General features: G+C 52.1%; 2 protein-coding genes across 7 annotated transcripts; one reads left to right on the top strand and one right to left on the bottom strand.

The window, feature by feature from the left end:
* Nucleotides 1-1852: 1852 nt before the first annotated feature.
* SIDT2 (SID1 transmembrane family member 2) lies at nt 1853-23548 on the top strand. 6 transcript variants are annotated; one of them, XM_035140172.3, is made up of 27 exons: nt 1853-2277; nt 4900-5021; nt 5387-5551; nt 6353-6398; nt 7002-7103; nt 7214-7297; nt 7798-7897; nt 8611-8676; nt 9318-9411; nt 9965-10029; nt 11592-11663; nt 11892-11966; nt 12244-12291; nt 13578-13696; nt 14212-14285; nt 14538-14604; nt 14886-14959; nt 15067-15190; nt 16755-16872; nt 17234-17370; nt 17864-17972; nt 18827-18903; nt 19554-19600; nt 20491-20596; nt 21134-21244; nt 21660-21773; nt 22072-23548. In XM_035140172.3, exons 1-27 carry the CDS (start codon nt 2065-2067, stop codon nt 22132-22134), a joined length of 2592 nt encoding a protein of 863 aa, XP_034996063.2. In that variant the 5' UTR covers nt 1853-2064; the 3' UTR covers nt 22135-23548. The 6 variants fall into 6 exon arrangements, with proteins under 6 accessions (XP_034996063.2, XP_034996060.2, XP_034996066.2 ...); XM_035140169.3 differs by having other exon boundaries at nt 11592-11723; XM_035140175.3 differs by lacking the exon at nt 11592-11663.
* A 796-nt stretch (nt 23549-24344) lies between these two features.
* LOC118097291 (palmitoyl-protein thioesterase ABHD10, mitochondrial-like) lies at nt 24345-25566 on the bottom strand. Its single transcript, XM_088658266.1, has 2 exons — nt 25431-25566; nt 24345-24983 (listed from the first exon to the last, which is right to left on the bottom strand). The coding sequence occupies exons 1-2, from the start codon at nt 25548-25550 to the stop codon at nt 24645-24647; spliced, it is 459 nt and encodes a 152-aa protein (XP_088514392.1). The 5' UTR covers nt 25551-25566; the 3' UTR covers nt 24345-24644.
* Nucleotides 25567-27625: the final 2059 nt, after the last annotated feature.

Below are 27625 nucleotides of genomic sequence, written 5' to 3'. Positions count from 1 at the left end.
TCTGTGTGAAAAAGAAAAAAAAACATGGGGGAAGGGGACATGTATATCAACAAGGTTATACTGGAGAACAGGGAGCTGTAATTAAAACTGTCAGATTATAGAGGGGTGTATATTTTTATTAACCACAAGTAGGGGTGTTTGGGGGAGTAATTTTCAAATTCAAAAAATCATTCTAAAATCTTGTTCAATTTGGTCTTCATTTCTTGTTTGTAAGCTCTTCCTACAAGCGAGGATGTTCCTGAAATTCCCCTTCTTTGTGGGCAGCCAAGAGGCTATAAAATATAAAAATGTGCCTCTTAACGAGGGATTGTTGGTGTTTTCCAGGAGCACGGCCAGTGTCGTCCTACTGGTTACAGCATGGCAAGTTGCTGCCTACCAGCCATCTGCATGGAGGTGGGGAATGGCTAAGCTCTGTATCCGGGCAACAAATTATATAAACTCCCCTTTTGTCAGATGAGTGCAGTGGGTAAGCTCTAGACTAGGATTCTGTTAGAAATGCCCTTCCATCCACCGTTTTGGCCTCCATAATAGGCAGAAATGTCCTCTGTAGCCCGCCCCATTGTAGAAACAGCTGCCTTGATGCTGGACAAATAATAGGTGGCAACCTTGTTTCCTGGTAAGGAAGTACTGTACTGGTACACCTAGGGCTGAAATTGGAGTGTTGCATCAAAACTAGGTGATCCCATTTCAGCGGGGTTTGGAAACCCTTTTTAAAAGACATAAAAATTGCAGGTACCGGTAGCTACGTTAAGCCGGGGGACAGGTGGGATCTGAACTCTTTAAGAAGACCTTTATGCAGGCCAACTCCAACTGTTGGATTTAGGTGCACTTTTTTGGGGGGGGTAAGCATTTCTGAGAACCACAGCTAAAGAGGGCCAACAAATAAATGTCAGAAGAGACTAAACAAGTATTCCAGTTCAGGGTGAATGTTAAGCCGCCAACAACACAAGGTGGTGGCAGTGAGAACTGAGCATGCTGCTGGCAATGCCATCAAAGGCTCTTGCTATTGCAAGAAGCAACTGCAAAGTTCTCCTTTAGTAATGATTTGTAGCTTGCAGTTATGCACTGAATAGTAAGCAGGTTCCAGTTCGTCCTCCTGTCTTAAATTCCTGACTCCAGGAATGAGCTCTTTTTAGATTTTATTTCTTAAATTTCTATCCTCTCAAAGGAGACCCAGGCAGCAAACATCCAAAAGTTAATACAATTTTAAAAGACGTTTAAAACGCTTCAAAATCAACTAGAAACAAGTAAAAAAACAAAAAACCAGGCATTTAGAACTTTTTAAAGCAATAGCATACCCTCAAGCCTGCTAAGGGCAAGGTTACCCTGACCGGAATCCTCCAGCCACCGAGTGCCTGCATAAGCAGAAATGTGTGTACATTTCTCCTGAAAGTCAGCAATGCTGGAGGCAGAGACACCTTCCCATATACAGACAGGTAGGCGCACCTGCCGCCGCCTCTCTTTGTCATGCGCCTAGCTGACGCGTCCTCTAGTGCATCTCTCTTGCTGTGCATTGCCTTTCCGCTGAAAACTTCAGCATCTACTAAGAACCTGGATCGTCCGCGCACGGGAAATGCAGTGGCTGTTTATCACAAAAAGGGCACATTTCTCCGCGTCCCGTGCACCATTTCCTCTGCCGTGAGAGGGCGGGGGTGTGTGTGTCCCCAAAAAAGTCCTATTTACGAAAGAGGCCCCCAGCCCGAGGCTGCTCGTCTGCAGCCGGCATCCTACCCGGGCTGTGCATAGGCAGGGCAGCTGCGGCCGTCCGCCTCCTGCCCCTTTAAGGGGGAGCGTCCTCGGAGGTGACGTCACGGACCGACCGGCCCGAGTGTTTACCGCGCGGCCTCGAGCCAGTCGCGAGCTCAGCGAAGTAGCGAGAGGAGCCTTAAAGGGGCCGCGCTTGCCTCTCGCCCCATGGGGAGGCCCGTCCTCGGGCCTGCTGCGGGAGCCCCGACGCTTACCGACGGGCATGCTGGCTCCAGCCGCTGACGACGACGACGCCACCTGCTGCTCTTCCTCCTCCGCCCCCGTCAGCCGCCGCCGCCCGCCTGCCGGGCTGGGGCCATGCTAGGCCCGCAGGGGGCGCCCCGTCTTCTCCTGCCGCCTCCGCCGCTGCTGCTCCTGCTGCTCCTGCTCTTGCCCGGGTCGGAGGCGGCGGCGGGCGGCAACAAGACCGTAGTGCAGAAGGAGGCCGACTTCGACAAGCCCTACACGGACGCAGTCAACGGCGAGCTGCTCAACATCTACGCCTTCAATCACACAGTCACGAGGAACGCGGTGAGCAGCCTCTGGGCGTGTGCAGAGGGCGCCATTGGCGCGGGGACAGTGTGGGGCCCCGCTCGGGAGGGGGCGCTGCTGGGCCGCCCAGTTTCGTACACCGCTTGGAAAGGGACGGAGCTCCCCCACCCGCTGTTGTCCCAGTGCGGGAGAAAGGGGATTGCTGGGCATTGTGAGGGTACTGGGGGAAGGCTTTGGCTCTCTTGGGTAGGACCGTCCCCTTTCGCAAATCCGCGAAGTGCAAGCGTTTCTGGAAGGGACCCAGAGAAGCCCTTGCTTGTCCAAGCAGAGAGGGCTACAAGAGAGCCGCGTCCTCTTCCGCCCCACCTTGTCCATATTTGTTTACAGTCAGTCATAAGGCTGTGTGGGTGTCCAGCCAGCAGCGATTCCTGCCTTTCTTCCGCACTTGTGGAAGGCATAGAATTGTAGAGTTGGGAGGGACCCTGAGGGTCATCTAGCCCAACCCCCTGCAATGCAGCAATCTCAGCTAAAGCATCCATGGCAGACGGCCATCCAACCTCTGCTTCAAAACTTCCAAGGAAAGAGAGACCGCAACCTCCAACAACTCTTACTGTCAGAAGCTGGTTTCCTGGTGTTTAGTTGGAATCTCCTTTCTTGTAACTGGTCTCAAGTTCCTAGATCTCAAGGAATGGCGTCTGCCCAGCAGAGCTGTTGTCTCCGGAGCTGCGCCTCTACAGCTTAAACTCCCTTTCTCCCCAAAGGTGTGTCAAAGGTGAGATGAGCTGTAAGATCTTCTTGGCAGACCTTTGGTCTCCAAGTGGCACCGGGGAATTCTCACTCTGTGCTTTGTGATCTGGTGTGACACTTTGCTGGGTTGTGACACTTCAGCCTGTTTATTCTGGGCAGTTGGCCTTTGTATCCACAGCCTCCCAAGTTAGCAGCCAAGAAGGTAGAGGGCAAAGGTAGATATCCTTATTCACCACCAGCAGCTCCCAAGTCTAGAGGATGCATAGAGCTTACAAGCCCTTCTGCCAGCTGCTGTTTTCCAGGTGAAAATCCACCTGCAGCGTCATTCCTGTCTCGTCACCTAGTGCATGTGTACAGAAGGATCATGTCCCTCCTTAAAGCAGCCACTGTGAGGGGTGTGGCTTAAAGATCTGAGTCATCAGCACTAAGTTGAGTTCCTGCTCCTGGTGCTAAACTTAGAGAGAGAAGTTTTTCTACACTTAAACATGGCAGCCCAGGAAATAATACTTATTTAAATTCCGAGGCATGCCATTGGGTTCCTTTGGGAGGAAGAGAGGGGGATATAAATTTAACGAAACAAATATAAAGTTAAAAAAAACAAAAGGGCTGGCAGTGCTGTGCCAAACTGAAAATGTTGTTCTGCTCCCTTGGCACCAGTGCAAATTACAAATCATTCAGTACCAGCACAGGCAGGTGCCCAAGGTTATTATTTCACACACACAGGCATCTCACTCCTTCCAGTGCAGTTTTCTTGGCTTTCAGTCAGCTGTCATATTATTGCCTCCGTTACCCTGCTCACCACAAGTTAGGAGGATCCCATAGCATAGGCAAAAGCCAGCCTCCTTCTGCAACAAGGTGCAGGGTCATAGCTCAGTGGCAGAGCATCTGCTTTGCATGCAGAAGGTCCTGGGTTCAGTCCCCAATGGCACATCCAGGTAGGGCTAGGAGATATTCCTCTCTGAAAGAAACACTGTTGGTCAGAGTAGAAAACACTGAGCTAGAAGGACCCAGTGGTCTTGACTCCGTATCAGACAGCTTCCTCTGTTCCTAGCTGCTGGGAGTGCCTAGTAAGGGGTCTCTAGACACCATGCCAGCAAGAATGCAATGCCTCTTTTTCTTTTCCTGGGTCTGGATTGTTGAGAAGAGGGCTTGTCTGGGACTCAGAGGCCAGTCCAGGAGCAGCTCCCCACTGACTGACTCCTCCTTGGCTTAGGATCACCTCTCCTTGGTCAGTGTGTCTGAGATGCCAGGGCAGCCTTTCCTGGGATGCGGCAGAGCCCGACACTTTCTGCTCCTGAAATGGTCCCCCCTTGTTTTGCCCAGTCCTCCCTGCGCCAGGAAAGGTGTAGAATCCATACCTCACTGCAGAGTAACAATGACTGGTGGCCTCTGCACATCCTAGGACAGGCATCCCCAAACTTCGGCCCTCCAGATGTTTTGGACTACAATTCCCATCTTCCCCGACCATTGGTCCTGTTAGCTAGGGATCATGGGAGTTGTAGGCCAAAACATCTGGAGGGCCGCAGTTTGGGGGTGCCTGTCCTAGGACCTTTGCAGGGGGCCAGAGTAGAAGATGTATTTATTGAGCAACCCAAGCCTTCTTTTCTTTTTGACAGATGGGAGCACAGGCCAGGTCTGAGCTCTTGTGCAGACCTTTCGGGGAGTTGACCCAGGCGGCTGGCTGCAGAGTGCTTTCTTGGGCACCTGCCAGCCAGACTCATTAGCATCATTAGCTGTCTGCTGTCCTTTGCAACTAGTGGCCTCATGGGTGCCTTTGGTGGGTGGGAGGAGAGAGAGAGAGCAGGCGAAATGTCCGAGGATGCGGCATGCTTGGCTCTGCCTCCTGCCCCTTGTTTGCTGGACTGCTGCATCCTGAGCCAAACCCAAGATCTCCTCTTGTTTTCGCCCCTGCAGACGGAGGGAGTCCGGGTGTCGGTAAACGTGCTCTCAGAGCTGAAGGAGACGCCGGTGCTCTTTGTGGTCAGGCAGAAGGAGGCCGTGGTGTCGTTCCAGGTGCCGTTAATCCTCAGGGGCCTGTGAGTATCTCTGTGTGATGGACAGACTCTTCTTTGCCCGAGTCTTCTTGGCAGGTCCATGGGAGTGGCCTCTTCCCAGCTGGAGGGATGCAGCAGCGAAGCATCCTCCCTCCCCTGCCACCCATTCCCATTGGGTGCCCCATGGTCTGGCTCTTCTTACCGGGGGCTACCCTTGGCCAAGGACAAGGTGACTGTGGGCCTGAGACCAGCTGGGTAGAAGGATGCTGATGCCAGGTGGGACTTCTGCTCCTTCTGAGCCACAGAGGTCTCTCTCAGATGGGGCTGTTGGGTATTTGAATCGGACTGTGCTTGGGTGCCCCTGGTTGGTGTTTGCCAACGCCCTTCCTTCTGCCTTGGGCCTCCAGGTACCAGCGGAAGTACCTCTACCAAGATGTCAGCCGCACACTGTGCCAACCTCAGACCAAGAGTGAGGTGGAGATGCAGTTCTTCTATGTGGATGTTTCTACGCTGTCCGTGAGCAACGCCTCCTACCAGCTGCAGGTCACTCGTGTGGATAACTTTGTGCTCAGGTGAGCAGCCTCTGACCTCTGGGGGTTGAAGCAGCCGAGGAGCCAGCTGCTTGTCCTGGCAGGTCCTCTTCGGCTGAAGACCAGGCCCAGGAGTGGGTGAGGTCATGGTGGGAGCAGCAACGGTGCCCTTTGCTGGGTGCGGAATGGGAAATAAGATACAGAAGAATGCAGGGTGGGGGGAAAGAAGGGAACACAGGCCCAGACACTGAAGGTGTGAAGGGGATCACGAAGTTCCTCTGAGCATGTGCAACATTCTGCCCCCTCCCAAACCCTTAGGTAAAGTTAGGGGACTCACTTAGAGGGTGCAGCTTTCAGGCCAACACAAAATTGGCTCCTCCAGCCACTATAAGTGTGTTCCTCCCAGCAACAAACACACACTCTGCACACACTGCTTTGTGGTTTTGCTCTACAAGAGGTATGTAACTTGTAAAGGTAAAGGTACCTCTGGCCGTTAGGTCCAGTCGTGGACGACTCTGGAGTTGTGCGCTCATCTCGCTCTATAGGCATGTCCGGGTCATGTGGCCAGCATGACTAAACCGCTTCTGGCGAACCAGAGCAGTGCACGGAAATGCCATTTACCTTCCCGCCGGAGCGGTCCCTATTTATCTACTTGCACTTTGACGTGCTTTCAAACTGCTAGGTTGGCAGGAACTGGGACCGAACAACGGGAGCTCACCCCGTCGTGGGGATTCGAACCGCTGACCTTCTGATCGGCAAGCCCTAGGCTCTGTGGCTTAGACCACAGCGCCACCCGCATCTTTTATGAAACTAAGTCTTTCCTTTTCTCATTCCCTGACACAGGACCAATGAGCACTTCACCTTCAATGCCACGGCAGCCCAGCCACAGGTGAGTTCTCCACAGGTGTCTCTCTCTGTTAGGGCGAAGAATGGAGAGGGCACCAGATGGTAATTGCAAGAAGGAAGGCCTGTTGGACCGAGGTTTCGTTTATGAATCACGGACTTGTGGGTGGCTCTGCATCTGGTTGTGACGTGGGAAGAGCTTAGGCTGGTTTGTAATACCTCAGAAACAGTGGCTCTGGTGTTGTTGTTGTTGTTGTTGTTGTTGTGGGAATGCAGGAATCTCTTGCCCAGCAAGCTCAGGATTGTCTCTCCGGGGCCAGAGAGAAAGTTATTTTTAAGAACGTGGCCATTAATCTCCCAGGAGTAGAGATAGCACAGTTGGTAGAGTAAGAGACTCTTAATCTCAGGGGCATGGGTTCAAGCCTCACGTTGAGCAAAAGATTGCTGCATTGCAGGGGGTTGGACTAGATGACTCTTGGAGTCCCTTCCAACTCTACAACCCTATGATTCGAATTTCTGAGCTGCAGCTGATTGTGCTATTTTGGGGGAGGGGGCACAATAAAGGAAGGGGAAAAGGTGCTAGGGGTGGGCTTTGTGCCTTCCAGGGCCTGTGTGTGTCTCCTTAACGCCTCTCTCTTCTCCTGGACAGTATTTCAAGTATGAGTTTCCGGAGGGTGTAGACTTTGTGATAGTGAAGGTGACCTCCGCCATGGCCTTCCCCTGTTCTGTCATTTCCATCCAGGACATCTTGGTAAGTGAGATGGGTGGTTAGACCCGGGGGGAGGGTGTGTCTGTCACATAGGATCCTGCCTTTTGGGGGAAGCAGAGTGGCTGACCCTACTCCTTCCTTCCTTCCCACAGTGCCCTGTCTACGACCTGGACAACAACGTGGCCTTCATCGGCATGTACCAAACCATGACCAAGAAGGCAGCCATCACTGTGCAGGTACCGAACTCAGGCTAGGAGCTATGCCAAGTGCAATCTGAGCCCTGCAGAAGCGGCCGGGCTGGCTTCCCCATTGCCTCTGGTGTCTGGTAGCATCAATTAGCAGATGGTTGCAATGGTGTTGCTTGTGCCGGGGAATATTATCCGTGCCCTTGTGCTCCTGAGGAAGTGATGCTTGTTGGAGAGAGAACTGATTCTTCGGGTGCTTTGTGCAAACAGGAACAATTCCTCTGGCTCGGTGGCTGGCAAGTAACGGGGATTCGCAGCCCTGGTCTGGCCTCAAATCCTGCCATCAGTTGGTCTGCCACTCACTAGGAGCATCTTAGGGCGGTGTATGTGTGTATATAGGTATACGTATATGTATATGCTCTCAGAAGAGCCCAGATGCCCCACGTGGGAGTCCTTTAAGTGCCTGCTAGATGGCACGTTGTCATGGAATTTCTGCAGCCCAAGGAAGCTGGTTCCTGATACTGCTCTTTCACCCTCTTGTTAACTTCCAGAAGAAGGATTTCCCCAGCCACAGTTTCTACGTGGTGGTTGTGGTGAAGACAGAAGACCAAGCTTGTGGTGGGCCGCTGCATTACTACCAGTTTTCCAAAGGTACAGAGGTGGGAGTTTGGTGATGGGGTGGGGGCTTCAACAGAGGTGATTCCTATGTTTTGGGTTTTTTGCCCTGCCACTAGGGGGCCGCCATGGCAGAATCCCAAAGAGACAGCGACTGGGTGGTGGGGTGTTCTGTGAGTCTGGCATGTTTCTATATCGCTTTTTATTGTAATTTGCTCTGGGAGACTTGTTGCCAAATAAACACTTTGCATGCGAATACAATTAAACAATACCATGAAGTGATTTGGAAGAAAGTGCTAAGGTGAGCTAACAATAGATCCTTTGAAAACTACTGGAGATTTATTTTTATTTTATTTTTTTAATTTTTATTTTTGAGAGGGAGATGCAAATTATCTGTGCATTGTCCCCCTGCCCTCAAGCCTCTTCCCATTTCCCTTGGACTAGGAGGCATCCTGCTGCTGGTCTGTGTGAATAGCCCTTTCAGGGATCTGTATATAACCCTCTTTTAATAAACCTGTTACATTGCCAACCCCTATGTAGACAATGAATCACAGTGCAGTACGGTCAGAGGAAAGGGAGTCCCATGCTGACTCAAAAGGGTAAAATAGTGGGTAGTGTCTGGTTGTAGAAACGACCAAGAGAAAGTATTGCATCCTGCCTGCTGAAGAGATCCATCCTGCCTGCAGAAAAATGACTGTGTACTGTGCTGCCTTCTTCCTTGGCTAACCCTGGTCTTTTTGTCCATTCAGACGAACCTGTTGACCAAGGCAACCGCCAGAAGACCCTGGACGTGGTGGTATCGCCAGCAGTCACTTGTAAGTAGCCCTGGGTGTCAGCTGCACCCATTTGAATGGGTGAGGGAGCACAGGGAACAGAGACACCAGGTTCCACCTCCTTACCCTGACTAGGGTTTTGAACCGCTGCCACTCAGCTTTGAAGGGCTGCTGCAAAGAGCATGGAGCATATCTGTTTTCTGTTGATCCACTGGTTAGGACTCCCGACTGGTGGCTTCAGATCATCCACAAAAGGATTTAGTCTAAACGTTAGGAAGAGTTTCCTGATGCCTCAGAAGGTGGTGGACTCTTGAGCAGAGGCTGGCTGGCCACTTCCTCCTCCTCCTCTCATTGATGCTGTCGGCAGTGGGTTTTCCGCATCAGCAACAGAGGGTTGAGCTGGATGCCCTTTGAGGTCTGCTCCAGCTCTGTGATTCTGTGTAGCCCCCGATCATGTACTGAAGGGGCAGGAATCTTGCATGGGAGTGACTTAATTCCTGCACCAGACATTTTCACTGGACTATTTTTCCATAACATGGAGGTAAGCGGTAGAGAAAGGAAGAGAGCCTAGGTGGACCTAAGCAGACATCTCACCTGTGCTTTGAAACAGGACTTTAAGTTGTCAGCTCCAGCGGCAACTGCTGCACATCTACAAGGTCTTCCTCTTTCTCCCTTCCCTGCAGCACAGGCCTATGTGAGCGGGATGCTGTTCTGCCTTGGGGTTTTCCTCTCCTTCTACGTCCTGACGGTCCTCATCGCCTGCTGGGAGAACTGGAGGTGAGTCCTACCTTTGCACCCAGAGGTGGTGTGGCTCTCTCCTTCCTTGGCTTACCATTGCAGAGAAGCCGGTGCTCCTGCCATGCAGGTGGTCACCATCACAACTGTCCATCAGCTTGGAATACGGGTCCTTGTTACCTTCTGCCTTCCTAAGGTGTCCCAGAATTCAGTGTGCGGCTTGGCTGGCTTGCGAGAGCCATCTGGAAGAATAAATTTCCCTGCTTTCTATTTGGTGTCTGGATTGACGTGTGGCGGGGCACTCCAGCTTTGCAGCGGTAGTGTGAGCTGAAATAGCCCTCCCTCCCCAAACCGTACAGGTTTCCTGTGACTCCAGGCTGATACCATCCTTTGTACCTCCTGAAATCACCTCTTTTGGGGCAGAACTCTTCACAGTAGTCCTGTGGACCCCCCTCCTCCAGAGGGACAAAGGAACCATCCAGCCCACTCCTACCAGAGCCTCCCCCTACTCCCTTCCATGGGCTTTTTTGGGGGTGGAGAGTCTTTTTCTTTGTGGATGAGGCAGCTGTCTGAGGCCCTCTTCATTACTTTATAGGCAACAGAAGAAGAAGAAGCAACTGGGACTGTTGGCTGCCATAGAAACACCCAGTACTGAAACTGGTAGGTGAGGTCTGTGTGTGTGTTGTGGACTAGGAGCCAGGGTGGTTCTTGCTCCATGCCGTAATGCTACAATTTCTGCGTGTGACACCATTTGTGTCTGCCTGTGCAATTGCCTGCGGATGTACTTTCACTCAGCATCAACATCAACATCTCTGTTAATTAATAGCCTTCCACACGCTCATGCATCATGGCAACGTACAACATACAATAAAAACAAGTAAACACACACACACCAAAAATGGCAGCAGATAACTTTAAAAACAAAGTAAAGTAGACACTCATGCCAGAGACCTCTTTATCTAGCTGGGAAAGCCTGTCAGAACAATAAGGTCTTCAGTTGTTTATGGAAAGTGCTGTTAGCGGGTGCCTGTCATATCTCAACAAGGATTCGACTGAACAAGGGCAGCCACACCAAAAGCCCTGCCCTGAACTGCTGAGGAAGGGGCTTCTAGGTCTTTCTGGGTCCCCTGTAGAGCTTTTGATGGATCAAGAGATCTTTGAGCAAGGGGACAGGCGACGGTGATGGCGAGTGGGATGTTTAGGGAAGGGGGGTGTCAGATGCACAAGGGGAGGGCACTGGAGCCATGGGCAAAACCTCTGGTTCCAAAACTTCCTGCAAAATCAATGAGATCTAGTACTGTACCCATTTTTCCCTCAAAAAAGAAGCGGCGGAGAACTGAGTTGCTATGGAAGTCCAAGCTTGTCACAAGACTCAAGTTCCCACTCAGCATTCCACATTTGTGCAATTTCAGTTATCTAAATCTTCAACCTTGGGTCCCCAGATGTTGGTGCACTGCAGCTCCTAAATCGGCTCATCCAGTTGCCATGGAGGATGGGAGTTGTAGTCCAGCAACGTCTGGCAACCCAGGGTTGAAGAAGGCCGGCCTGAATGACCATTGACTGCTTCAACATTTGGATGGGAGCCCTTCTTGTTGCCTGCCGCTTCCGGCTCTTTCACAGCATGGGGGATCTGCACTGGCCAGCTGCTGTGTCCCCCCTCCCCTTGCCAGAGTCGGCTCAGGCTTTCCAGGGGCTCCTGCTGTGGCTCGGGGGGGGGGGCAGTTGTGGTGGAGCATCCCTTCGCAATTAAAGTTTGGGTGTTTACACCAGTAACTCTGTCTCTTTTTCCTTTTCTCTCTCTTGCTTCCCTTCCTCCTTTTTCTGGGGCACCTCATGCTCAGCTTCTCTCCTTGGTAAGCACCAAAAACCTCCTCCTTTCTCTTAACTTCCAAGCAAAGGATTCTCCCTCAGCTTTTTTGTTTCCTTTGCCTTGAGGGGGATGTCAGGTCCAGATGGGCTCTGAGGTTCTTCCCTAGACAGGAACCTCCAGAGCCATGGACCGGGGCTGCTTCTGGTTTATACCTCTTTGAAGAGACCTCTGTGATTGGGCGGTGAAATAAAAAACTGGGCGACCTGTTCGCTCTGCCTCCTCTTCCCCAAACCTTTCCCTGATTCAAGACTGAGTCAAGGAGGAGCTGGCACCTTCGCCTTCCCACTGCACCTGCTCTGCTCCTGCCCACCCCCGTTCCCCGCGGTCACTGTCTGCTGATGGTTTGTTGCAGGGCATCCCCACATCACCCCAGACTCCTTCCTGGGGCGCCAGCCTTACAACGGCTACAGTTATGGTTCCTTTGGTGAGTCCCAGGGGCAGATGGTGCCTCCCCCTGAAGCCCCTCACCCCACCTGTGCTGCAGGTATAGATACCAGGCCTGGCCTTTGGGAACTGCTGTGCCTGTTTGTCCAGGAAACGGGGGGAGGGAATTGCCGCCACCACCTCTCTTGTGATCACCTGACAGGTCTGAGCCTTGCTGCGCCACTCACTCCGTTTTGCCCCCTCCCTGCCCTCCCAATTGCTGTTGCAGACAACGGTTCTACGGCCAGCACAGAAAATGTCACTGACAGCCTGCTGTCCACGGAAGCATCCTACAGTTACGCAGGTGAGCTGCTTACCTGGACGGGTGGGAGTCTGGGGGATGCAGAGACCAGATTCCTTCTCTCAAGTGCCTGGGTTTTGCATGCTTGCATGGTGGGAGGCAGCCGGGTACCCCAAGAAGGTGGGCACACAGGGTGAGCCGGGCTGCTGGGCCTTGTGGATCTTCGGGCCTTGCAAACCTTTTTTGGGGGAAAGTTCCTGGCTTGTCGGTTGCTGTTGGCATTTCTGTGGCGGGTCCTGAGAGCTAACTCCTCTGTGTAACTCTTTCCTTTCCTTTCAAGGGCAGGATACCTGTCAGCATCGCCAGAGACACTGGGCCATTGCAATGGGTAGATGCTGGCAGAGAGAGAAATTGCCAATCATTTCACAATCAGGCATGGCATTCCTGGCACCAGACTTCCTCGCCCCACTTCCTTGACCAGGAAAGGGAGAGGGCATTTTGGCCAGGCACCTCTGCTGCGTTCTGTGCTCTTTCCGTGTTATTTCAATATCAGTTTCTTGCCCCTGACAGCTGGCAAGAGAAATACGGCTGGTGAAATCTCAGACATGGAGCTCAGTTTAAAACATGGATAAGAAGCGATGGGGCTACACCCTGCCTAAGCCACCCAGCCCTGACAGTACAAATCCTAGCAGTGGCTGCTTGGTGGTGCAAGGAACACAGTTCAGGCTGAGTTCTGCTGGGCAGCCAGAAGGGAGCTCAAGAGGGTCGAGCTTTGCTCTCCTCTGGCCTCCCTGGGGAGCAGAGGTGCAGGCAGACTCACATGCAGGATTCAGGTTGTTTTGCAGCTTCTCCTCCACCAGCTTGGAGATATAAAAATATACTTACAAAAATGAAGCACGGAACATGCAGTTGGCTGGCAAAGATGCTCCCTGGAACCAGGAATGTGATGCAAAGGCACAAACCCCAGCCCCCTCCCCAGTGCTCCATCTTGAGCTGCCTGTGGCTTTCTGAGGGGCTGCAATAGCATGCTGCTCCCATCACCGCCATCCAGCAACATGGGATTGGGATTCCTGTGGTTTCCTTTCAAGCCTTGTGGGGTTATTTGGATTCCTGTTGCAACCTACGGTTGCGCTTGTCCTGCTAAGAATGAGGCCACTTACCCTCAGAAAGCTCACAGCGGAGGGGTGGGTTAATCTGCATGATTCCAACTCCCACACCACGAAATTGCATGAATCAGGTGCATCCAGGACAGGTGATTGCTGCTCCTGGGGAGGGAGAAGGGGCCAAGCTCACTATGGGGGCGGGAGAACCGGGTGGCAGAGCACAGCATGTTGAGGGTCTTTCCTGACATTCCTTGGCCTACATTGGGCAAGGCGGCTTCTTGTCGCCGTATCTGCCCAGGTGTCTGAAGTCCCCTACACTGAGCTGTCTGCTCTGCAGAAAATGAGGCAGCCAGGAGGTCCGTTACATCGTTAATTCGATGGCCCTGGGGCTGATCTGACCTGTTGCCTTTTGGCCATGAAGGCTGCCAGATGCCTCCCCGAAACTAAATTGTGTTGGGCTGAATTCACCCACACCCACACACACCTGGGGTTGGGGTGTGTGTGCGTGCCTGGCAGACCAGCTGGCCATGCGTGTGTGCCTTGTCAGTCATGCTGCCCCCTCTGCCCACAGATCACTCCCTCGAGAACATGGCGGGGCGCCCACGGCTCGACTCGCTCAGCTCCGTGGAGGAAGACGACTACGACACGCTAGCTGACATCGACTCGGACAAGAACGTCATCCGCACCAAGGTGCCTTGCGCAGGGGAGCATGGAGGCATGGGAGCCCAGAGTCTTCCTCTGCCATCGCCAGCCAGTCCTGCCTGCCTGCCAGTGCTATTTGCCAGCGGTGGACCTGCCCTGTGTGTTGAGGGCTGGAAGTGATGCTGCTTCCCTTGCTTGCCATTTCGAACAAGTCAGAGAGCCACAGGCTGTGGCAAGGGAAGGAGGAGACACGGGAGGAAGTGGGGCTGAGTGAGCTGCACGTGGCCTGGCTGACTTGCTTGCTTGCATGCATGCTTGCGACACCCAGAATGATCTGCAGGTGGCTCTTGATTTCTATGCCTCTCTTTGGCTTTACCTGCAAGATGGGTTGCGCTGGGGGAAAAGGGATCAGACGAGATGAGCGGGGGTAAAAGCAGTCTCAGGGTCTGGAAATGCCGACCTTCCTTGTAGCCTCACAGGTTATCTTTCTATGGGGGGGGGGGAAGTGTCCGCTCCGAAGGAGACCCACAGTTCACCCTGCTCCTTGCATCTTCTCATTGCAGCAATACCTGTATGTGGCGGATCTGGCCCGCAAGGACAAGCGGGTGCTGCGGAAGAAATACCAGATTTACTTCTGGTGAGAGAGGAGATGGATATTGGGGGGTGGGGTGGGGTGACTGTGCCCCACCCGTACTGGGGGCTAGCTCTCCCTTCTAGCCATCAGTGCTGGGTAAATGGGGCAGCCTGGCGTCGTGGCTGAGTGGACCTGCATGGCCACTCCGGAATGCCCTCAGTGGGTCAACAGAGAGCCCACCTAATGCTTCATGGTGGAAATACATCTGGGGTGTGGGACACACATGTGCCCACTTACCTCTGGTTTCTCCTGTAGGAATATAGCTACCATCGCTGTCTTCTACGCTCTGCCCGTCATCCAGCTGGTCATCACCTATCAGACCGTAAGTGGTTTTCTTTCCCGGGCTTCTTTCCATGGGCCATTGATGACATGGCCACCTTGGTGCTATGTCGTCCCCAAAAGCCTGGTCTACCCATTTGCCCTCCTCTGGGCTGGAGAGGTTGGCTTTTGCCCCAGCCCAGCTCTAAGCACCTAGTGCCTTCTCTGTGTCAGTGTGAGCTGGTTTTCCCAAATCTGAGCTCTGCTAAAGGGGGCGGTGGATTGTCAAGCCAGCCCTCGCAGTTGGGTCCTCTGCAGTGCTTACACCCCCTTTCTCATTGGCAGGTGGTGAACGTCACCGGGAACCAAGACATTTGCTACTATAACTTCCTGTGCGCCCACCCGCTGGGCAATCTCAGGTAGGAGCAAGGGTCATTCAGTAGCCTCTTCCCTGGGTCAGAGCCTCTCTGGCTTTTGCCCAGCGTGCCTTGATGCAGACCTTTCTGCCTTGCTTTCCTCTCCCCAGCGCCTTCAACAACATCCTCAGCAACATGGGCTACATCCTGCTGGGGCTGCTCTTCCTGCTCATCATTCTGCAGCGGGAGATCAACTACAACCGGGCACTGATGCGCAACGACCTGCAAGCTGTGGTGAGTCGCGGTGGGGGGATCCAGAGGGTGGTTTCGGTACCCCAGAGCCTTCGACACCAGGTTCTGCACCCTCATTTGCCTCTCCTGCCCTGGGACGCCTTTTTCTTCCTATCCCAGATCCCTAGTCTTAGAGGTATATTCAAGAGGTAAGTTCAATGCAGAGCTAAGAACAAAGGCAGAGGGTGAAACTGGCAGAAACAACATTCACAGCAGCATTTTATTTATTTGCTAGGGGCTGTCACCCCAATCCACATTGCTTACCTTCCTCAACCCCTGCCAACCCCCAACACTGTTGCCAACCCTCCTTGGCTTTGCATGCATATTCAGTCACCAGCGTGCTGACGGATAAGTGCAAATACAGTGGTCCCTCGACTTACGAATTACTCGACATCCGTAGGTTTCGACTTACGAACGGGACAAATGGCCGCATGCTTACGAATTTTTCTACATCCGAACGGAAACCGTTGGCGGCTTTAAATGCGGTTTTTTTCGACTTACAAATTTTTACATGCAGTTTTTTCAACTTACAAATTTTCCCAAATATTTTTTTTTCCTATGGGAAACCGCGTTTCAACTTCCGAACTTTTCAACCTACGAATGTGCATTCGGAACGGATTAAGTTCATAAGTCGAGGGACCACTGTATAATATAGGGAGATAAATGTATCGGCTCCTGTTCAAAATGCAGTATTTCCCCACCAGTTTAAAATCCTATAGAAAAATAAACAGCGTAGTGCAGGTCACAGCAAAAGATTATGTCTATCTTTTCATAGCCTCACCTGTAGTTTTATAAATCATTTTACGTGTCAATACAAATGGAAGTTGTTAATGTTGCAGTTGTTGTATAAGGGATTGTTATTTTGACCTGAGTGTAATTGAAATTATTAAGATTTTGGTACACAGAAATAAAGTAAATAATCAAACCATCAATTCTAGCATGCGGGGAACCACTTAAATTATATAATTTGGTATCTGCATGAGTGGCATTAGCATGAGTGGTATTATAATGAGGCTATTACTGGATTTTAATTGAAAACTAATAAAAATTATTATTATAAAAAATGAGGGTCATAGCAGCAGTCAAAATACATCAGATCAATGAATGATAGCTAGCCATACTAAAAATGTGTGCTTTATGAACTTTAGTCTACACACCAACCAATGTTGCGGAACTACAACTCCCATCAACCCCAGACAGCATGGTCATATGATACTGGGGCTGATGGGAGTTGTAGTCCAACAGCATCTGGAAGGGAACAGGTTGGTGAAGGCTGGTAGAATCTCTCCATCTCTCCAGGCACACAAACACGCAAACACTTGGGGGAAGTACGTTCCCTTCCTTTCCCCCTGGTTTGCTGTAGTTGTGCAGAGAGTTCTGCTCTTCTCACCACAACTTCCCAGCCCCCTTTTCTCCCCAGTAGACGGGGGCACAGTCGACTGTGACCCATGGGAGCAGAAAGGGCTGCAGCTGAGTGCCAGCTTCCAGGTGGGTGATGCAAAGCAGAAGCCACTGCCCAGCTTCTCTCTGAAACAGGAGCACCCTCTGCTCCCTTCTCTTTTCCCAGGAATGTGGCATCCCTAAGCACTTTGGCCTCTTCTACGCCATGGGCACTGCCCTCATGATGGAGGGGCTGCTCAGCGCCTGCTACCATGTCTGCCCCAACTACACGAACTTCCAGTTTGGTGAGTGTCGCCTGGAAAGTGGGGCAGGACCGGAGGTGAGGGGCTGCCTGTACCCGGCAGATCAGGCACCCCCAACCTGGTGCCCTCCATCCTGCTTCCAATTGCAACTCATATCAGGCCCAGCCAGCATGGCCACGGCAGCTGGAGGGCACCAGGTTGGGAAAGGCTGGGCTTCACAGTCCAGGGGCCATGGAGAACTTACCAGAGGAGCCCTGCAGAAGAACATGCAGCAGGTGCCCTGCTTTGTACGTCGGGGCAAATGTGTACAAATAATGATATTAGGGGCAGCCCCTCTGCCCATGTGCCAAGTGCACTTTGCTTGGCCCTGAACAGCCACCTGCTGCTGGTCTCTTGCTTGCAGACACCTCTTTCATGTACATGATCGCCGGGCTCTGCATGCTGAAGCTGTACCAGAAGCGGCACCCGGATATCAATGCCAGCGCTTACAGCGCCTATGCTTGCCTGGCCATTGTCATCTTCTTCTCGGTCGTTGGGGTGGTGAGTAGCGATAGGAATCCTCCGGAAGGAGGGAGGCAGCTCTGAGCTGGGACAGTGGCCTTACCAACCCCTGGGGGCTGGTGTCCTGTTGGCCCGTGTGGGTCTTTTCATTCTTCCTTTTCATGGGTTTTTGCGAACAGCGTTGTCCCTCTCCAGTGTCGCCCTCGGTGGCCTTGCCAAAACATTTCAGATTTGTTTTAAAAACAGCGAACTGCGGGAGGAAAGCCTTTCCAGCGATTATTACGCTTAAGGAGTACAAATCAGGGGATTTGTACAAATCCACCCCTCTGGAAAGACGTTGCAGAAACCGCTTTCTGCTCCTCTTCCACCCCAATTTCCTCTTAGAATAGTGGGGAAACCCCAGAGTCCATTGAAAGGAGGGAGGAGGCAGAAAGGAGACTTCCTGTCTTGCCTTCTCAACCCGCTCACTCCCCCAGCCTTGAATTCAGTATCATGGCCCCTGCAAATGGCATCATACGCTCCTTTCTCCCAGGTCTTTGGCAAGGGCAACACGGCTTTCTGGATCGTCTTCTCCATCATCCACATCCTCTCCACTCTGCTGCTGAGCACCCAGCTCTACTACATGGGCCGGTGGAAACTGGGTGAGTTCTGCCAGCCCCTTTTTAAAATAATAATTTTTTAATTAAATTTTTTATTTCACAATTTCAAATAAATATTTTACCAACTTTAAAATATCCAGTGACTTCCCTTCTTCTCTTTCCGTGGTTCATTTACGTATCCTATATCCCTGCATATTTTAGTATAACCATTGAAATCAATTTTCCACTTTTACATCCATCAATAATTCTTTACTCTGTTGAATGTATCTTAATGCTGCCAGCATTTTCAGCTGTACTTTCCATATACTCAATAAATCTCTTCCAATCTTATTTAAACACATGTTCTTGTCTCTTATTCAATATGTTACAATCTGCAAGTTGTGTGTATTCTGTCATCTTAAGTCGCCAAGCCTCTTTATTTGGGACCTCGCTCACTTTCCATTTTGGTGCTAACAAAACAATGGGCGTAAGAACAGCTTCTGGCCTCTGCTGAGAATCGCCAGGCAGCCAGATTTACCCAGCCAGCACCCTCTGTTCTGTGCATCTTCCCTCCCCAGATGCATCTTCTCTGAGGACTGGCACAATGCAGAGGGCACAGGCCTCTTGGGGAGTCTCTCGTGCACAGACCCCCTTTGCACAGGGAGCCAACAGAGGCATGACTTGGGGATCAGGATGACCCTGAATTGCAGGAAGAAGAGGCTGAGGATTTGGTAGTGCGGGGATGGAGGCAATCTGGAGGCCAGACAGACCAAGAGAAATCTCGTCGCTGATTATGTAAACATGTCCTCTGCTTGGTTCCCAGGACCAGCCTCCTGCCCCCTCCGAGTCAGCCCACAGAGCAGGGTGCATTCCTGGGTCCACATAGCTTTAGCATGTCTCTCTCTCTCTCTCCACAGACTCTGGGATCCCGCGCAGAATCTTGCACGTGCTTTATACGGACTGCATCCGCCAGTGCAGCGGGCCCATGTATGTGGTGAGTAAAGCTGGATCTATACTAATTAAAAAAAACAACGCTATAAAATCTCTCAGTGCAAAATCCCATTGGCGACTGATCACTGCTCTACAGCGCCACCTGGTGTCACATGTTTGTAGTGCAGTTGAAAAAATATACAGTGGTCCCTCGACTTACGAACTTAATCCGTTCCGAATGCACATTCGTAGGTCGAAAAGTTCGTAAGTCGAAACACGGTTTCCCATAGGAGAAAAAATATTCGGAAAAATTAGTAAGTCGAGGAAACCGCATGGAAAAATTCGTAAGTCGAGGAAACCGCATGGAAAAATTCGTAAGTCGAGGAAACCCCATGCAAAAATTCGTAAGTTGAGGAAACCGCATTTAAAACCACCAACAGTTTCTGTTGGGATGTAGAAAAATTCGTAAGCGTGCGGCCATTTGTCCCATTCATAATTCGAAATCTATGGATGTCGAGTAATTCGTAAGTCGAGGGACCACTGTAATTGACACTTGTAGCTGAGTCCTAAATGTGTCTGGCTCTCTCCTGGAAGGATCACAAGGGCTGTATGGAAACTCCCCTCCCTCTCATTGGGCCAGGGCCCCCGTGGGTGCTTGGCTGGCCTCTGTTGCAAATGCTAGGCCCCATTGCCTCCCTCTCTTTTCCTCCACAGGATCGAATGGTGCTGCTGGTGATGGGCAACGTCATCAACTGGTCTCTGTAAGTCAGGGCTGTTGGGCAGGGCAGGGGCCAACCTGGGCAGAGAGGATTACCCTCCAGTCAAAGGGCAGGAGGGGTGTGCGTGTGTATTTATATCAGATTAGGCAAGAGACACAGGGCCTTCTCTCTGGTGATGCTGTGGGAGACGGGCTCCCTCTGCCCTTTCTAAAGGGAGGTTAGCAAATATGTATTTTTTTTAAAAAAAGATTCCGCTCGCTTTTAACACGTGGCCTGCTGCCATTATGGGATTCATCATCATCATTCTTTATTCGACCGTCAGTCAGAAAACCATTATGGGATTTGTGTTTTTCTTCAGGATGCTCCTAGTCTCGAATGTTTTGTGTGAACAGCTCCTGCCTTATTCAGGTTTTAGAGATCAAACGGAAAGGTTCCAAGAACTCAGGCCAGGAAGGAGATTAATGATAACTTCTTCAAACTGTTTAAAGCTTCAAGTAATGAGACAAATTCCAGTTCGAATAATTTTCAAATACAGGACAAGGCCTTGTTTCGTTTATTCTTGTCCTGTATTTGAAAATTATTCTAACTGGAATTCGTCTCATTACTTGAAGCTTTAAACAGTTTGAAGAAATTATAATTAATCTCCTTCCTGGCCTGAGTTCTTGGAACCTTTCCATTTGATCTCTTGATTTCACCAAGAACTCCAATTTCTACGGTTTATTCAGGGTTTTAGGTCTGCCGTTGTGTGTGTGTGTGTTTTAAATTGAATTTGCACTTACACGTGGTGGGGCAGAAAGGCAGAACAGATTATCATAACAATGGCAGGAGTGGTCCTCTCAGGCTGGCAGAGCCCCCCCCCCGGCCTTGAAGGGCCCCCAGATGTTGTCCTTGGGGAGTCACATTTCCACTTGACGATCTCCTTTCCCCCGCAGGGCTGCTTACGGCCTTATCATGCGGCCCAACGACTTCGCCTCCTACCTTCTGGCCATTGGCATCTGCAATCTCCTCCTCTACTTCGCCTTTTACATTATCATGAAGGTGCTGCGCGTAACCTGACTTGGCTCTTGGGGCCAGCTTCTCTCTGGGCGGAATATAAATTGCATAAATAATAACAATTGGGGGGGGGGGTCCTATTCAGAGGCGGCAGCTCACCAGGGCAATGGTGGGTGGTGAGTTGTGTGCGTGATGAAAGGATGTCGGGACGTATCCAGTATCAGTCCCCAGCGTGGGGCTGCTTCAACCTTCCTTCCCCTCCATGGCAGCCGCCGGCCACTGAAACTGTGCCAAGCTCAGCTCCGTGTTTGGCTTTCTCTGCCCCCTGATTGTTTTTTTGGACATTGGGGGGTTCCCCCAAAAATTATTGTATGTGGACCAAAAGGATTTGACCAGCATGAGTTGGTGCCCCTGCTCCCATTCATTATGGTGGGGTAGCTTCCTGCTGGGTTGGGGCCCCTCTGTGCTCCCTTTGCCTGTGAATTCAGTACTGTACATCCACAATAGCGACCAAGAAAGTTGGGATTTCTGCCTCTCTCCCTCCCTCAACTTTGTTTCTGATCAGCTTTCCTTGCCCTGCAGCTCCGGAGTGGGGAACGCCTCAAGCTGATCCCCCTGCTCTGCATCATTTGCACTTCTGTCGTCTGGGGCTTTGCCCTCTTCTTCTTCTTCCAGGGGCTGAGCACCTGGCAGGTGAGCCGTTTCCCCACCCCACCCCCAGGTCCCACACAGGCTTGTCCAGAACTGCCCATGGCAGAGCAAACCTCCCCCCCCCACCCAGCCCAGTTTGAGTAGCAAGTTGAAGAAGCTGCACCTATAAAAGGCTTTAGAAAAGCTCTCATGCAGAAGATCCAGCCTTGTCCTGCATCGCTGTTTGGTTAGGGCAGCCTTAGCTTTAACCGTGGCTCCCTCCGTACCTTTTGGGGCTACAACTCCCATTCAGCCCCAGGCAGCGTGCTGGCAGTTGCGTCCCCAGACCTCTGGAGGGTGCCAGTTAGGGCGCCAGTTGGAGCTTGTTGGGTGGGGGCAGCTGAATCCAGCGCAGGCTGCGCAGACCGCCTGCCTCCTTCCAAGCATCACGGGCCACCTTGTTGCTGTTCCTCTGCAGAAAACGCCGGCTGAGTCCCGCGAGCATAACCGGGACTGCATCCTGCTCGACTTCTTTGATGACCACGACGTCTGGCACTTCCTCTCGTCCATTGCCATGTTTGGCTCCTTCCTGGTAGGTGGCATGGGCCCGGCTGGCCTGGCAAGGGGCAGGAAATAGCAGCACCCAAACAGTGGTCCCCGGTGCCGGCTGCGCCACAAGGGCCAGCAAATAACTGGCGAACAGAGAATAATCTGGAGGGAGGTTCGCTGAGGCGGTGGGGTCCCTGCGGGCTGGGGCAAAAGCAGCACCCACGTACTCCCCCTTGCACAACAGCACAAAGCTACCTGCATTTCTGGGGGAAGGAGAGGGTGGGCTTTAAACCACCACCCACCTCCCTAGCCTGACCCTCCCTCCCTTCCTCTTCTTGTAGGTATTACTGACTCTGGATGATGACCTCGATTGTGTCCAGCGTGACAAGATCTATGTCTTCTAGAGGCCAGGATTCCCCAGCAAGGGGGGAACGGGGGCTTTCCTGCCTGCTGGCTTGGGACAGGCCTTGCAAAGGCTTCTGGCTGGAGCCAGGATTTGCAACAGGCCTCCCTACCCGTTCAAATGCATCGTGAAGATGTCACCTTTGGCAGAGCCTGCAGGAGCAACCTAGGCTGACGGTGGGGGGCACACCCTCTTTCAGTATTTGAGTCTTCACGGTGCTGGATGCCCCGGGCAACTTTGAATGTTGCCTGTCTTGCATTTCCAAGAGCTCTGGATGCCAGGCAGGCTCCGGCTGTGTCGCTTGGTCCCGCTGCTGCGCCAGGTTTTCAAGGAAATCGGCACCTCGTTGGCTGCCAGCCTCTGAGGGTTGGCCTATGTGCCCACCTACTCCCCTGGGCATGGCCTGGGTCAATAGGGAAATGATAGTTTCCCCCCTGCCGCTGCCTCCTCCTCCTTGTTAAAGGGGTGGGGGCTTGTTGTTAGGGGCCAAACTGGGGTCTTGCACTTCCAGCACGGGGCTCAGGAGTGGGCTGGGCAGCAGCTCCTAGGCAAAGGGGCTAACAGGAGCCTGCCTTGGGGGCCCTCGCCCTGGGAGTTCTGCATCCGCCCATTGCCTCACGCGCATTTCTGTCAACCCTGAGTTAAGCACATCTTCCCCCTCTGCGGCTGAGGCCACGTTGCCTCCTATCTCTGGACAAAGACTTCTGACCTCCACGACGCTGCCACAACTGGTGTGATCTTCCTTCCAAGCGTGGCCTTTCTGAGGGGTGGGTGGCGCTCAATGGGGCCCCTCTTGCCAACTAGATGCCACTGCCCTTGCTCTGGGATGACTGCCATGCCCAGGAGGAAGGGGGCACCGTTTTATCTCTGTTCTTAAAGCACACGCGGCATTGGGGAAGGGGCTCTCTCTTCAGTGCCTAACTAAATTAGGGTGGCAGGTTGGGCTCTGTCTCCTTGTCTCCCCTTCCGCCTGCCACTGGGTGGGCCTTGGCAGCTGCGTCGCCCCCTGACGGTTTACACTGCACTGCCTGAAGATGTTCGCTCCTTTTTACTCTTTGTTTTCTGCTCAGACCTAGAATCCGATCCAGGAGGCCTCTCTCCTCTCATTGTTCCATACGAGCTGCCCAAAGTAGCCGTACTAATAACAGTTATGGGTGGCCACTCCAGGCTGCAAGCCAAAGGCCTCCTTCAGTGGCCCCCACCCACTGCACTACTGAGCGAAGAGCCTTCCCCCCCCCCAAAAAAAATAACAATGAGAAGGGCCTCCTACATTCGTCCATTCCTGGTTATTGATTGTGAGTTTGTTTGTTTTTTAACCATTATTTGTGTAAGACATTGCAGAACAAAATAACCGTTTTCATTTCTTACGGATTCTGCTGCCAAATGCAAAGAAATAAACAAAAGCCTTGCTTTGCCCTTTTGTGTGGTTCTTCCTCCTCTGGGGGTGGGCAATGGTGCCGGCCTTGTGTGGGTACTGCCTCTCCTCTTCACCCTCCCCATCAAAAATCCCTTTTGGCTAATCTCTTAGTGGCATTGAGTGAGGCAGCGTGGTTCCCAGGCTCTCCCCGGCCCCCCACCTAACATCCCTCTTCAGGGGGAAAGGTTCCCCTCTTCACTGAGCAGGGAATCCTTTCCTTCGGGGATTTAGGGCACCGGGCGTACACTCAGCCCAGCTCATAGGTGCTTGTGGCAATTGCTCTGGGGGCTGGAAAAGCAGGAGATGTGAAAATGAAGGCGTTTGAGCAATTGGGCACCAAAAACGCTGGTGCCACGTATCCTCACTAAAACAATGCAATTTGGGTGCCATTCTTTGCTTTCCTTTCGCAGGGCTTTCAGTTGGACTAAGGTGCACTGGAATTTGTATCAAGAGGGTGCCTCTGGGCAGCTTTCAATATGAAGCAAAATAAGAGCCAATCTCAGTGTGAGGATGAATGCTTTCATCGGTGCCACGCACACCGTTTGCCATTTGCATTTTTTTAACAATGTGCACATTAAATGCAAATGCCTGTTGAATGGCCTTCCTCGTGTTGGCCTCGACTGAGCGTTCCCCTTTGCTGCTCCAGGTGCAGACCCCTGACCCCCCCCCAAAGAGGGGGCACAGCAAAGTGGGACATTTGTTCACAACTGGAAACGTCTAACCAGGATTGCCTGCTTGTCACCACTTCGTTCAATCCTGGGGGTCAGGGTGGGGAAAGTGAAAGGAAACTCCAGAAAGATGCAGGTTTGCTTTATTAGCAAAATCTCTCTTTTGTCTTGAGAATTTTTCATGCATGGCATGCAGAAAAGTTACGGGCACCTTCTCTGCCTGCAGCCTTCATCCCTTGCTTCCCCCTTCCTCCTAGGCCTTCTGTCCTTTTAAAGTGTTCCTCCACCCCCACCCCCACTGCAATGACCTGGGCAAAATGCTGTGTGGAGTAGCCAGGAACCCCTTCAGGGCCTCTGCGTGGTCAATCTAGGCTACACCAACTGGATCCTTGGGGGGCTGCCTTAAGCTTCTGCCCCCCATGAGCTTCAGCCTTCCTGTGGCACCAATGCCAGGAGGCCCCTGACAGCCCCCACCAGTTCGCTGAGCTCCTCCTCTTTGGCTAGCCCATGCTCCCCTCCTTTGAGCAGCATGATGTGGACATTGGCACTCTGCAGCCGCTCTGCCACCTCCAGCGCTCGCTGCCAGGGCACGGTCTCGTCCCTCAAGCCGTGCAGCAGCCGGACAGGGCAGGACACGCCGATGGATGGGCGCTCCAGCAGGCCGTGCTGCTCAGCCTCCTCAAAGAAGCCCCATTGCATGAACAGGGGTTCCTTGCCGGCCCTAGGGAAGGCATAGAGGCCATTCTGCTGGGCTTGGCTCCTCACCTGGGCAAGAGGGCAGAAAGGGCACAGTCAAAACAGGGTGGAGCAGGGGCCACCGTGGCCTCACCCACCCCAGGGCTGAACCTAGCCCCAGTCTGGATGGCAGCAGAGCCCCACATTTGCCACATGGTCCATGAGAAGCATGCCCTTTTGGGGGGCGGATACCAGACACCCCAATTCCCACCCCCCTTGGTGTTTATTTACCATATTTACTTGAATGTAATGCACACCTTTTTTTGCCAAACCACACTGCGAAAATTAAGGGTGCACATTAGATTTGATGGCGCCATCTAATGCTTTTTTGGTTCCGAAGTTTTGGAAATTGAGGTGCGCATTAGATTCGATGGCGCATTAGATTCGCATCAATACAGTATCGGCCAAACGTCTATCCCTCCCTCCCTCCCAAATGATCCCAGGGTGCCCCCCCCTCTTTGGCTAAGAGCTGCTCACCTCTGCGGGGAGCCCCCTAGCATGGGCGATGAAGGCATCCACGCCAATCCCTGTGGCAACTAGCCCAGCAACCCTGCCTGGGCGCTCCAGGGCCACCAGCAGCATCAGCCAGCCCCCCATGCTGGCCCCCACCAGGATCTGGAAGAAGAGGAAGAGGTGTTTTCCCTCTGCCACTATCTGGAATGGCAACCCAGATCTCCGGGTTCTCCGGGCAATCTCTGAGTTCTCCGGGCAACTCTATGCTGTACTTCAAAAGCAGCTGGTTTTTGTGCCCATCTGTGAGCTGTCTAGTCCCATTGCATGTTTGGGGTGAAGAAGCCTAAGCCATTCAGTGAAAGATTCTGCCAGGGGTGGGGAGGGGGGGTTGGGTAGGAATGGACATAGTGTCAGGCCCTATTGTGTGCAAACAGAGCCAGTATGCTAGCTCTTTCTTATTCAGTATGCTGTTTCCTTTTAATACCATCAACCATGACATCATTCTAGACCATCTAGAGGAGCTGGGAGCTGGGGGCACTGTTATACAGTGGTTCCGTTCCTTCCTCCTGGGTCGTGTCCAGAAAGTGGTGTTGGGGGATGAGTGTTCACACCCCTGGGCTCTCACTTGTAGGGTGCCTCAGGGTTCCGTCCTCTTCCCCTTGCTTTTTAACATCTACATGAAGCCACTGGGAGAGATCATCGGGGGGGTTGGGGTTGGGCTGGTTATCCATCAGTATGCAGATGATACCCAGATCTACCTCTCTTTTAAATCAGAACCAGTGAAGGCAGTGAAGGTCCTGTGTGAGTGCCTGGAGGTGGTTGGAGGACGGATGGAGGCTAACAGATTGAGGTTGAATCCTGACAAGACAGAAGTACTATTTTGGGGGGACAGGGGGTGGGCTGGTGTGGAGGACTCCCTGGTCCTGAATAGGGTAACTGTGCCTCTGAAGGTCCAGGTGCGCAGCCTGGGAGTCATTTTGGACTTGCAGCTGTCCATGGAGGTGCAGGTCAATTCTGTGTCCAGGGCAGCTGTCTATCAGCTCCATCTGTTACGCAGGCTGAGACAATACCTGCCCACAGACTGTCTCACCAGTCTGATCCCCCTGATCCCCCCTCCCCTCCCCCTCCCCACCCCCTCCCCACCCCTTCTCTACATAAGTGCCTGGGGACTCCTATTTCACTGTAAAACCAGTAGGAGAACATTTCAATCTCCCAGGACATTCTATACAAGATCTCAAAGTAGCTGTCTTACTACAAAAGAATTTCAGAAATAGACTGGAAAGAGAAGTTGCTGAATTACAACTTATCACCAAGCTCAAAACCATGGAGGGACCTGGTTTGAACAGAGATATCGGATTATTATCTCATTATACATGATAAGCGATCTTCAGCCATCTCAACCCTTGCTTTTTCATGCAAAACCATTTGCAGTCGTTTTCGGTCATCAACAGCTATCAGTCAGTCAATCACCCACTTCCACCACCCTTCTGAGTGATCCCCCCTCGCCTCCCCCTCCCCACCCCCTCCCCACCCCTTCTCTACATAAGTGCCTGGGGACTCCTATTTCACTGTATCTGAAGAAGTGTGCATGCACACGAAAGCTCATACCAAAATAAAAACTTAGTTGGTCTTTAAGGTGCTACTGAAGGAATTTTTTTATTTCACCAGAGTGATGCATGCTTTAGTTATTTCCTGCTTGGACTACTGCAATGTGCTCTATGTGGGGCTACCTTTGAAGGTGACCCAGAAACTACAACTAATCCAGAATGCGGCAGCTAGACTGGTGACTGGGAGTGGCCACTGAGACCATATAACCCCAGTCCTGAAGGACCTACATTGGCTCCCAGTACGTTTCCAAGCACAATTAAAGTGTTGGTGCTGACCTTTAAAGCCCTAAACTGCCTCGGCCCGGTATACCTGAAGGAGCGTCTCCATCCCCATCGTCCATCCCAGACACTGAGATCCAGCTCCAAGGGCCTTCTGGCGGTTCCCTCACTGTGAGAAGTGAGGTTACAGGGAACCAAGCAAAGGGCCTTCTCGGTAGTGGCACCTGCCCTGTGGAACATCCTCCCACCAGATGTCAAGGAGATAAACAACTATCTAACTTTTAGAAGACATCTGAAGGCAGCCCTGTTTAGGGAAGCTTTTAATGTTTGATGTTTTATCATGTTTTTAATATCCTGTTGGAAGCCGCCCAGAGTAGTTATTTGTATAGTGCA

The sequence above is a fragment of the Zootoca vivipara genome, chromosome 14 (genome assembly GCF_965207765.1).
Source record: "Zootoca vivipara chromosome 14, rZooViv2.hap1.1, whole genome shotgun sequence".
NCBI classification, from domain to species: Eukaryota; Metazoa; Chordata; class Lepidosauria; order Squamata; family Lacertidae; genus Zootoca; species Zootoca vivipara.
Note: the sequence above shows the minus strand (reverse complement) of the source record. Positions and strands in the feature narration are given on the sequence as shown.

What these genes read in the sequence shown, in the direction of transcription:
- SIDT2 (XM_035140169.3), top strand. Translation starts at nt 2,065, where the DNA reads ATGCTAGGCCCGCAGGGGGCGCCCCGTCTTCTCCTGCCGCCTCCGCCG. An exon ending in ACACTGGGCCATTGCAATGG is followed by an intron (nt 12,292 to 13,577) that starts GTAGATGCTGGC and finishes CTCTGCCCACAG; the next exon opens with ATCACTCCCTCGAGAACATG. An exon ending in AACGTCATCAACTGGTCTCT is followed by an intron (nt 19,601 to 20,490) that starts GTAAGTCAGGGC and finishes TTTCCCCCGCAG; the next exon opens with GGCTGCTTACGGCCTTATCA.
- LOC118097291 (XM_088658266.1), bottom strand. Translation starts at nt 25,550, where the DNA reads ATGGGGGGCTGGCTGATGCTGCTGGTGGCCCTGGAGCGCCCAGGCAGG. An exon ending in CTAGGGGGCTCCCCGCAGAG is followed by an intron (nt 24,984 to 25,430) that starts GTGAGCAGCTCT and finishes CCTCTTGCCCAG; the next exon opens with GTGAGGAGCCAAGCCCAGCA.